This window comes from Phalaenopsis equestris, unplaced genomic scaffold (genome assembly GCF_001263595.1).
Source record: "Phalaenopsis equestris unplaced genomic scaffold, ASM126359v1 Scaffold000044, whole genome shotgun sequence".
Taxonomy (NCBI): domain Eukaryota; kingdom Viridiplantae; phylum Streptophyta; class Magnoliopsida; order Asparagales; family Orchidaceae; genus Phalaenopsis; species Phalaenopsis equestris.
Genome location: NW_018164486.1, coordinates 134,806 through 147,337, shown reverse-complemented (window position 1 = coordinate 147,337; position 12,532 = coordinate 134,806). Strand labels below are relative to the sequence as shown.

Genomic DNA, 12,532 nt, shown 5'->3' with positions numbered 1-12,532 from the left:
TCATGAAGCACACTCTTTAGAAGAGCTTCGAGTGACCCGGCGACGTATGTCCTGGTGCAAGACCTTCCGGCGTTTAGAAACCTGCTGTACAGATTCAGAGATTCTATTCCTCTTAGGCTGAACGACATCATTGTCTAGAGAAATCACCTCGACAATCCCCGAATCATGAAAATTTGATCCTGATTGATCCTCTTTAATGGTATCAATGCTTTGTTTGCTCATTTCCTTAACAAAATTGTTCTCTTGACTATCAGAAACTTCTGCAACGTTCTGAGGAGGGCTCATCTCTTGGTCCCCTCCATCCTCAGCCATGGAGCTGTTTTCTTCCACTTTACAATTAGCACCAATAGTTTGGTTTTGTAGACAATGATCAGCTTTATCATTCTCAATCTCTGATGTATCGGCTTCTTCACACATTTCTTTTGTGCCAGTTTTGAGATATTTTTCATCATTATCACAGTGATCATCTATAAAACCACAAATATTTCGGGGATCATCATGCTTTTCAACCTCAGAATTACCATCATCCATTTCTTGCGAACTTCTGACGCATTCACTCAGATTCTCGCCAGATGTAATGGGATTATCAGGCATGAAAGTGCAGCCATCGACTACAGATGTAAGCTTTTGTGTTCCATCTTTCTCGCCCGAGATAGCAAGTTGGTGGTCGTTCAATATTGTAGGAAAGGTATCCACAACTGCCTCCATCGGTTGCTCGGGAATGCATGGGAGGTAACGAGATCCCGGGTCGTTCACACTGTATGATGTTAAACAGATCTGAGTAGGACTACCAACAAGTAGATGGCAATCATCTAGGTTCTTGATCATGGCAACCAGTTGATCTGATGAATCTTCATTCCCCTCCCCAATTAGATTCTCTGTTATGTCTGCTTTAGCATCCCCAAGTTCCTAATTTACAAGCAGAAAGAGAGAATAAAACAGGGTGTCTGTGTATCCAGTCGTTAGCAAATAATCCTAAACACTCATATTTACAATATGAGGGAAAAAAAAAAACGATAGCAAAGAATCCTAAATTATATTAGCATTTCAGTTATTATAATTACAGAAATACAAAGAGGTTTTGTTTTTTTCCTTTTAAGATTTAGAATATGAATTATCAAGTCCTCAAGAAAGATCATGCAACATAAAATATATAAACGACATACTGGACAACATCCCAGAAATGTTAAATGTTATTTACCTACTTAAAACACAAAAAGATTATCAAAAATGTAAAACTTAGCCAGATAAAATGAAAATAATACACTAATGAGTACATATATTATAGTCAAAGCATTGAATTTAGTTTCAGAAGTTAAATGGGGACTTAAGTTTTGCATTTAACATCTAGAATAATTATTTTTATTAGTACTCTTCAAGGATTCAAGATTTGTGATGTCATGAAGAAGTTAATTTTATGTAGGAAAAGTACCAAACACTATTAAACAAGTGACAAAAGATGTACTTGAAAAATAAAAAATATATATATACATAAAAATAGTTGGCATTGAAATAATAATGTACAATAAAAGATAAAATATTACAAGTATTTTTTTAATTGGTTTAAATGTAGAAAACTTAAAAAAAATACAAGGTGGCTTGTAGAGTCTTAGAGAACAATTTATGATGCTAAAAGTTGTACTTTTAGTAATCTTTATAATAAATTAAATACTAAAGATGGTGAAAGATATATGTATACAGTAGACAAACAAAGAAAAAAATGATAAATATTTAATTTAAGTAAAGTGTACTAAAGTTGAAAAACAAAAACTACTTAGAGAGATATTCAATATAGGCGGGGGTGAGATATTTTGATAAACTTCACAATGAAGTTTTTGAAAATACGATCGAACTTCGTGATCTTAATATCATTAATAATAATAAAATATTTTATTTTTACCGTCGTATTAATAAAAAGGAAGTTAATGATGACTAAAAAAAAACCGAGGGTAAGAAATTAGTAGGACCTGGTGGTAGTGTTAAAATATTTAGAAGATTTGTGAGTTTTTTGGCTTTATGAACTTTTTATACTATTTTAAAAACTAAAAAAATGCTTGAGAAATAAAGGAAGAGTATTGTGGTCCACATTTTTAAGAATAAAAGGGATGTAGAAGAGTGCAAATGATAAATGAATTAAGTTAATGTGTCATAAATTAAAATTATGAGAGAGTAATTGAACATATGTGAAGATGTGATACAAAGATTTCTCATACTAAGTTTGCATTTATGTCGTGCAAGTCTACTATAGAATGTATACATTTATTGAGAGTTTTGATGGAGAAGTACAAAACGAGTAAGGAGGATCTACATATAATTTTATTGATTTACAAAAATCTTACGATAAGGTTTCAAGAGAAGTTCTTTGGAGAATTCTAGAAAAGAAATGTGTTGATATGAATTGTATTCAAGTCATTAAAGATATGTATACTAGATCTGTTATTTGTGTTCAAATAGAAGGAGATTCAACCAAGTATTGTCCTATTTCAATTGGATTACATCAGAGTTTGGCTTTAAGCCCATATCTTTTTGCTTTCGTTATGGATGTTGTTACAGGAATTTACAAAAGGATGTACCTTCGTGTATGCTTTTCGTTGTAGAAAGAGCTCAAGAAAAACTTGAATTATGAAAATCTTACATTAGAGCCTAAATGCCTTTATTTGAGTAGATATAAACTGAATGCATAGAATGTAATTTTAATAGTAGTAAATATAGTGGTAGAGTTGTAACAATGGGCGACCACATCATTAAAAAGCAGTGAACGTTTAAGATATCTCAGGTCTATTGTTCAAGACATTCAACCAAGTATTGTCCTATTTCAATTGGATTACATCAGAGTTTGGCTTTAAGCCCATATCTTTTTGCTTTCGTTATGGATGTTGGTACAGGAATTTACAAGTTACAGGAATTTACAAAAGGATGTACCTTCGTGTATGCTTTTCGTTGTAGAAAGAGCTCAAGAAAAACTTGAATTATGGAAATCTTACATTAGAGCCTAAATGCCTTTATTTGAGTAGATAGAAACTGAATGCATAGAATGTAATTTTAACAGTAGTACATATAGTGGTAGAGTTGTAACAATGGGCGATCACATCATTAAAAAGTAGTGAACGTTTAAGATATCTCAGGTCTATTGTTCAAAATGACGGCGATATAGATGTGGATGTCATTAGTAGAATTCAAGTTGGATGGTTGGAGTGGAGGAATACATCGGGCCTATTGTGTGCTAGAACAATACCACTTAGACTTAAAATAGAAATTTTTATAAAATGTTGGTGAAACCTTCACTGTTTTATGACGCAGAATATTGACCTATAAAAGAGACTTAAAATTAAGTTTTGTTGTTGAGATGAGAATGCTTAGGTGGATGAGCGGCTTGAAACTTGAGACAATGTGAAACGAATGTATCGGTGAAAGGGTTAGAGTAGCTCCACAGATAGAAAATAATATAGAGAGTAATATTAGATGGTTTAGTCACATTATCTGATGATTTGGTTATGAGAGTAGATTTTTTAGATTCAACTTATGTTAAGAAATGTAAAGGTAGACCTAAAAAGGTTTGGGCACGTTATATAAAAAAAATTTATCTTAATTTGTTAGAATTAAATGAAAATATGACTTATCTTAATTTGCTAGAATTAAATGAAAATAGGACACTTAATAGGAAACAATGGAGAAAAATAATTCATATAACCGACTCCAATTATAGAGCTTAAATGTTTAACTAGAATATGAGTGGAAGAAGAGAAATAATTTATCGAAGGTGCGAACAAATGAAAGAATCATATTCACATTAACAATTGCTTTATAGTTAAATTGATTTGATTTTCCTCATCAGTCGCTCTTTCAATCTTGTGGTTAATTATTTTTATAAGTTAGCGATAGTGTTTTTAATTTAAAATTATTGCATAACCGTCTGCTTCTGCCTTAAAATTTTCAAGCCCCGGGTTAGGTGTGACATCAACTATACAAAAATTGAACAAAGGGTAAAATAGGGGCGAGGATAATGACTCGCCTTTTTAGAAGGAAAATGGTAAATCCCTTTTCTAAAGGATGCTAGTAAACGTTTGTGCACAAACATGCATGTGCACACACCTTCTCCATTCAAAGAAAAGCATTCAAACTTCACCTCAGCATTAGGCCAAACATTTCTTACAAACTTCAAATACAATAACAATCATAGCAATCATTAATGAGCATGATACCGGAGTTAACCCAAGCCACAATAGAAAAAGAAAATATTATTACTGAAACTCAAATATGGACTTACAACAACCAAATGGAATAAAAAATAATAACATTACGACACCATAAATAGAAACTAACAACTTACACGATACAAACACGTGGTTGGATCCTGGGGTGGTGGTGGGTGGTGAGGGTTTGGAAGGTCACACATGGTTGGAAAAGACAAATGGCAGGAAGAAAACAACACGGCAACGGCTTACCGGGCCGGACAACAAGTAGATAGCCGGGGGACGATGAGTAAGGGTTATCCGGGTTGATGACAGCAAGTGGGAAGGATGTTGGTAGAGAAGGAGAGGAGTTACGACAATGGCAATAGGCTGGAATGAGAGAAACAGTTGGTCGAGCGGCTGGAACAGCAAAAGACAGCCAGGATAGGCTGTTTTCAGGCAGTCGCGGCGGCGAGCGGGAATGACTGCAGCAATGGCAAGGAAGGCATAGGACTGCGGGATAGCAAAAGGATGACTGTCCTGGTGGTGCAGCAGCGAGGAGGATGGCTGAATGACTAGGAACTGTAGGACAAACAACAAAAAAACTGCTGTTGGAGCGACTACAACGAGGAAGGCGTAACTGTGAAGCAAAAGGGATACGGAAAGGGGTAGGGAAGATAATCACTACCCGAAGACCAAGATATAGCCGAAACACCACTTGAGACCATAGGACACATCCCTCGAAGGGAAGAAGAGCTGATGGCGGCCATTCCAATACAAAACACACGAAAAACTAACCTAAACATGAAAAGATAACATGTATATAAACCTAGGGTAAAGAGGAGTGGGCCACGCTCCAAATAAGAGGGAAACCCATGCTTGGAAGGATAGGAGGGTCCCTCCTTTGCCCGGACTAAACCGGTTTGAGGTAATATCATGGCATCTATTGCGTCTGGGGCAACGACACCCCACGTCAGTAATATCGCGACATCTAGCAAGTTAGGGGCAAAGAAGCCCAGCGTCATAGCATGTACCGAAAATGATAATAAAAAGACCAACTACAGAAGCAAATGTAACGTTAGTTTCTATCCACATATTTAACAAACCAAAACCTTAAAGTATATGCTTTAAGAGTTCTTTTTCAATACAAGTTTTATTTTCTTTGTTTAATTTTTCAACACATAACAACCAAATGTTAAATTAAGACGCATACTAAACTTTATCAGGAAAAGTAAGGTGATCCCAAATTTCATGGCACAAAACAATAATTTAAACACGTATCAATCAAATGAAATTAACAACGTAATCAACAGTCCAGATGATTTGAAGTATTCAAAAAGAATAAACTTCACGAGCATATACCTTGCATTAATAAGGAAATTTCAATGGTTATATACCGGATAAATAGATAAAACTATTACGTTTGCTGTCCAGGAGACAAAATTATTAAAATAAAAACTCATATGACTGCCTGAAAAATGTTTTTTATCAAACCCTCAATAAAGAACTACTTGAGTGCAAGCAGGACACCTAAGATGAAAATAATCATTACTGATCTCTTAATCAACTCAAGAATATAGCATCTTTGGGTTGATATGTATGTCTTGAATGCAATTTCACTAAAGATTAAAATGCTTCATATTCTTCAACATGAAATGCCAGGTAAAAAAACCATTTTTGTATCAAAAAGTACTATAGATGGACTAGCTTAGTCAAGATGCAAAAAAATTCAATCATTACTCACTGCCACAAGTCACAGTTATGGCCTGAACACTGCCACAAGGTCACTGTATTGGTCTCAAGAGTTTCACAGATCTAATGAAGAAACATAGCTTTAAATATCTAGTTCATCGGCATGTAAAAGATAAAAAAATAATTGTGGCAAAGAAAGGCTAGTGAACCAAATCATTTCAAAATGATATTTACCTTCTCGAGGCATGTTCTTGGATGAGGAGAAGCGAAAGTTGCGGTCTGCTCAAAATTATTGCCAGGAATTACAAGGAGAGTTGAAGCAGACCCTGGATCAAGCAATGCCAACCAGACAAGTTCCTCATGTTTATTACAATGACCAAACAGAAAAGATTGCGTAGTTCAAAGTTAGATTAATTTTATACAAAAAAAGAATTACCATCGCCTATTTTTGATGGGCTGTCCTCTGCAGAAAGAAACTCCAAAGCAACAGCTTGATCGCAATCATCACCAGAGCAGGGGAAATCCCCATTGCTATAAGTGGGAGTTTGTTTTTGAGATGAATCTCTTAGAAGTTCATATAACAGCCCACGGATATGAAATCGTTTAAAAGAAGCCTCAGCAGGTGGAAACCAATCTGCACTAAGCTGCTAAGAGCTCAGTCATAAATAAACATTCACATAAATTTCACATTCACGGTGACCGGACCACCCAAAAGTAAGAACAGCATGCCAAAGTAAGACAAGCTAGTAAATCAAACATAACTTCACAAAAATCTGGCAAATGGCAAGGTGGATGCCAAGTAAAGTAGGCCGTTAACCATAATAATCAAAAACGGACTTAGAAAGTTAAATATATATTTCAGAATTCAACCAAGCAATAGAAAATAGACGGACTTCAGAAAATTCTGCCTCAAGGATGTAACCTAAATAAATTTAAAGTAATGAAATTATTTTCTTTACTGCTTTCTTTTACTGCACAGTCTTTTACTCTTCCTGCTCTTTTACAAAAATACTTTAAAATATGAATTATTGTAATTTAGAAACATTTACCCACTGTGTAGCTTTAACTTAAACTTAGTTGATAATTTTTTTATAGAAAAACTAGTTGTAGATTAGATTAACCCTAGGGAGTACATGTACAGCCGCCGTGGAGCGTAACCTGATAGGTAGTTTAGTTCAAATTTATTTTATGTTAAATGTAAAAGTTTAAACCAAAATCAAATGTTGTAAAATTAAGTTGCATGATTAAAATGACTTTTTTGTGCTTTGACGGATTTTATTTAATTATGAAATGAAACTGTTAAATAATTTTCCTCCGTCCGACCGACAGTTCCGCCTTGATAATTCTAAGCCCCCGGGCGGGTCATGACATTTTGTCACATGGAGAAGCGAGAAACAAACTTGTGGAAAAAAATGTAGTCAAATGTAGCGTTATGTCATATGAGATATTCGAAAGAGTTTGCTTGGACTAAGCATACAAAGATTGATTGTCATTTCATCAAGGAAAAGATTGATCACAATTCTATCCACTTGTTTGCACTAGTTAAAAATCCCAAACAAATGTTATACTCACTAAAGCCATACATCAAAGTAATTTCAACAGACCAAAATCCAAGAAGAACATGATTGATATCTACTATCCAACTCGAGTGGGATAGTTGGATGTTACTTATGTGCATGGATCTTCCTGATTTTTGCATGTAAATTTCCATCCAGTAGCATCTATCCAATAAGGTTTTAGGATTGTTGTATCCATCTCACTGATTTATAACAACGGTCCATTTATGTGGCATTAAGTAAATAATTGAATTCAATTATTTAGATAATTTATTAATATTTTTCTTTCATCTGATCATCTGATTAGGAGAGTAGATGTTTTAGATTCGACTTGTGTTAAGAAAGGCAGAGGTAGACCTAAGAAAACTTGGGCTTATTGTATTAAAAATGATCTTAATTTACTAGAACTAAATGAAAATATGACACTAAATAGGACGCAATGGAGAAAAAGGATTCATGTAGCTGAACCCACGTAGTGGGATTAAGGCTTTGTTGTTGTTGTATTAATATTTTTCTTTCAAATGTAGGGAAGAATTTTCTAATGTCTTTAAAAAAACTTGAATCAACTTCACTAATTATACATAACTTGTATAGTTGTACTACAAAATCCTTGAAGAATTGAATCAGTAAAGTTCACAACATATTTCTACACCATGCATTTTTTTGGTAATATACATAATTACATACATACGTTGAGTTGTTATCAAGCAAAACATTAACAAGCTTACCCGTATTTGTGTTTTGCACATTTTAATAAATAAACTTATGCACCTAGTACAAGCTTAGCTTGTACGTTTAACTAAAGAACTAGCTAACAAGCCAAACACAAGTTGTTCTTGCACATCAATCTAAAAGTAAAGGCCTATTTAGCCTAGCACATAATGAAACATATAATTCATACAATTGATCAAAAATAAGTTTGCTGTAAATGATTACGCATAGAGCACAGAAGAACTCACAAAATTTGACAACTTAGTGATTCTGGTTGGATTGAAATAAGCAGGAGCTTCCTCCAAGAATAACTCCACATAATGCAACAGAAAAAGTCCACAATCAGATGAGTTTTCCTGTTGCGGTAACTACATCGCATAAAAAAAAGAAATTAGATGAGCACTCTAAACAAAAGAATAACTATAACAAGGACATTTTGGAGTCGACTAAAAAAAACACGGATTCGGAGAATTTCTTTTTCTTATGTGCCGCACGTGGCCAAATTTATTGAATCTTATAGAAAAAGCCCCTAGAATTTAGACAGCTTGGTATATTCTACATTTCTAGCAACAATCTTTATTAGTCTTAAAATGTTTTGTAAAACAAATGAATTAGAAACATAGACATTTTTTAAAAAGCACCATATGAAGAGGGTACAAAGCATTCCAAATATAAAAAAAAAATGCAAGGGCACGCATTCCAAATATAAAAAAAAAATAAAAAAAAAATGCAAGGGCACATTTCGTTTCATTGTTCAAACTACCAGTAAAGTGAAACGTAGATGGATTTTAGGAGACGCATCAATAGCAAGAAAACATTAAAAAGGGGTGAAATTCTTGAAGTTAAAAGTGCAAATTTGTAGAGCCAAAAAAAAAAAACACGCTATGAAGAATTAGTTGTAAGTTGACCTTTCGAATAAAGATGGCATGGGGTTAGAAGTGAAAAGGAGAACCCCATCCCATGTTTTCATGCAAAGAACACTCCCAAAAAGTAATATTTCAGGGGTATTTCATTAAAGGGCATTTTAAAAAAACATACACTTTTCAGCTGAGCTAATTTATTTTTTTTTAAGAAAAGGGGCACTGTCTTGTATTTTGTATTAGAAAACTTCTGGTCGTAATTCTTCAAAATGAAATCACAATAAAATTTACAACGGCAACAAAATGCAGCCAACAATTGGAAAATCCTCTATATAGTTTTTGTGTTTTTGTGCATTTATTTTCTCTTATGTTTTTTATTCTTTTTTATTCTCAATAATTGAATTAGCTTTCAACCATTTCCCAACAATAAAAAGTAGGGGTATCATCATTATCATTAGTCTCATTCCAACTCTTTATAGTTGAGTGGTAGTGATGCGGGGTATTTATGGGAGGCCTGGCCTGACTGAATTAGCCACTGGATTCACTCTCGGTCAAGTAGAAGGAGGCTCTCGGTCAAGCAGGAGGCTGGACCGACCCCTTCCTCCATCTTTCATTAGGAGGGAACTACTCCCTGCCTTCCTTCCTTGTTTTCCCGCCCATATATCTATAAATATGTGTTTGCTATCTTGGGGTTTAGTTTTTTTACTTTCTAATCTCAAATTTCCGTACAGCTAATCGTCGACATTTGTTTTCCCTCTAGGGTTGTATCCGAAGACGAGAAGGTACTCCGACTGTAACTCGTATGCGGTGGTGATCTTTTCAAGAGTTTGAGGGATGCTCCAACTGTAACTCTATCCTCCACGACTTCCCCTCCCTCACCTGTTCCCCCCTTTACCGACGCGACAACCTTCCCTGCTTCCACTTCGATAACCCCTTTTATTTCCTCAACCGACAAGCTTGTGTCTCTGTCATAACCCATCAACCGGCTACCTAGCTTTCGTAACCCCACTATCTACCTTCTTGCAATGTTGTAACTCCCTATTCTTCCCCACTGCAACTGTAAAACCACTCCAATATCAAACCCATTGTTGTAACTCCATCAATTTCCACCATCTTCTGGTGCAACTCCTTCATCTACTTGCCAGTCTGTTCTCTTCATACTAAACTTTCCTGCCACCATCACCCACAAACCCGTACCCAACCAACCTACCACTAACTATCCCAACCCTCCTCACCATTGCTCATTAGTCGTCCAAGCGCGCCCTAATCCTATTTTGAAGAGTCGTCGTTGTAAAATATTTGAATTTTAGCAATAATATTTCTGATTTCTATTGTGGTTTGGGTTAGCTCCGTTATCATTTGATATCTTATCTTAGTCATATCCTAGGATTTCCAAGCATCCACCTTACCCCTCCAAAACAATTTTTTTCCCATCCCCAAACCAAACTTTAACCTAACCCTAATTCCCCCCCCCCCCCCCCACAAATAAAAAAAAAAAACATATTTTTACCCTCTTTCACTTCTCCAACTCTAAACCCTAGCCATGCCACCAATCAAATAAATGTCTGAGCCAACCTAAGAAGAGATACGGCGAGGGATTTGTCGACTTCAGCGGAGCTTGCAGACATTGAGAATGAAACTTAGGAAGAGTTACCCTTAATAGAGAAAGGGAAAGTCCAAAAGACGAAAGAAACGAGAATTTCAACCCCTTCCAAATGGAGGATTTCAGTGAGGAAGTGATGAAGAAAAAAGACTATGACGCTTTGGAATCAAGTATCAGAAGAGGCCGACATATAAGGACCCATATGGAGGAAACGTGGACTTCAAAATAAAGATGGATCTACCAGAGTTCATAGAGACATGGATCCAGAAGACTTTCTAAATTGGCTACAATCTGTCGTGCGAATTTTCAAGTATAAGGACATGCTAGAGGATAAACTGATAAACTAGCAAACATCCAGTTGAAGAAGAGTGTCTCCCTGTGGTTGTAAAACCTACAGAGGCAGAGAAAGGGAGAGGTCGGTGACAAGATCACCAAGTGGGAGAAGATTAGAAGGAAGACGTAGAGAAAATACTTGTCACCCCACTACCATCAAGATCTATTTCTGAGCCTCCATCACTTGCAGCAGTGAGATCTATCAGTGGAAGAGTTGACAGACCAGTTTGATCAATTGCAATTGAAGCGCAAGTTGGTTGAGCAGGAGGAGCATACAATAGCTTGATATCAGAGAGGCCTGAATCCCGCTATCAGCAACGTGGTACAATTGCATCTCTATTGGTCAATTGGAGATGTCTGGACCATAACGTTGAAAGTGGAAATGTATCATAAATAGAACAAACAACTACAACTAGTCAATAGCCATCCACAGCTGGAGACACCAACAGAAGCACACTCTCAGAGAGTTGAAAAAACTGGTTCAAATAAGAACAGAGCCACCACAAGTGAGAAGAAGCCTTAGAAGATTAGTACACCTACAATTCCCACCCAAAAATGCTTTAGATGCCATGGATTTGGGCACATTGCCTCTTCTTTTACCGAATAGGGCGTCGTGGAGGAGGTTAAAGGCGAGGAGACAGCTGAGGAACATGGTGAGGTGTATCATCTTCCATTAGATGAAGAAGAGGCTTTCGTGGTTCAACAGGTCTTACAGACCGAGGATACGATGGATTCACAGTGATTTCATCACGATATATTCCACACATGTTGCACTATGAACGAGAATGTTTGCAGTCTCATCATCGATGGAGAGAGCAATAAGAACGAGACCTCTACACGATGATGGAGAAATGGAGAAATGGAGAAATTGAGCATCATCACTCAAAAGCACTCCCAGTCATATTCTCTGATGTGAATGAAGAAGAACAAGACCAGCATTGACCGGAGGTGCCAAGTGAAGTTTTCAAATAGGAGCTTGCTGCAGGATCAGGTTGTGTGACTTGGTACCCATATTTGCCACCTATTGTTGGGGAGACTGTGGTCGTTTGATCGTAGAAGTCAGTATGATGAATTCAAAAACACATACTCCTTTACTAAGGATGGGAATCACATCGTTTTTTTCCCTTCAGCGGAGCCCAAGATCACAGGTGTCCTTACCAGCTGAACAACATCGCTGTGACCAGTTTTGGTGATAACAGAGTATGATAGGACTGAGACACCAACTCCAAACACTAGATAGGCACGACAGAGAGCGTTTCAGGATATTACTATCAATACGTTACCACCAGTGCCACCCCCGTTCAGGAGGGTCAGCCGACTATGGATTACTTTTGGAGTAATCAGTAGCATATGCGAGACACACAAACTTGATTCCATTCAATAGGGGGCCCCCAAGAGAGCAGATCGATAAGGATGTATGCTCGTAAGTGGAGAAAAATCCTCAGGTACTTTGAGAGACAATATAGGCTGTAATAGGATCTAGATGTTGCTAGAATTAAAGATAAAGAACCAGAAGCTTCGATGAATAAAGTTGAACCTCTCCTAACCCCAGAAGACTGATGAGGGAGACTTAGGGGAGGCCTGGCCTGACTAAACTGGCCACTG

At 36.3% G+C, this 12,532-nt stretch overlaps 1 protein-coding gene across 1 annotated transcript in view; it reads right to left on the bottom strand.

Moving 5' to 3' along the window:
• Positions 1 to 12,532, bottom strand: part of LOC110019065 (probable ubiquitin-like-specific protease 2B) — a gene marked incomplete in the record, with an annotated part of 90,832 nt that continues 78,300 nt past the window's right edge. Inside the window, 4 exon segments of the mRNA XM_020716603.1 lie at positions 1 to 909; positions 6,099 to 6,190; positions 6,301 to 6,508; positions 8,380 to 8,499. Of these exon segments, the coding sequence (XP_020572262.1) occupies positions 1 to 909; positions 6,099 to 6,190; positions 6,301 to 6,508; positions 8,380 to 8,499 (1,329 nt within the window).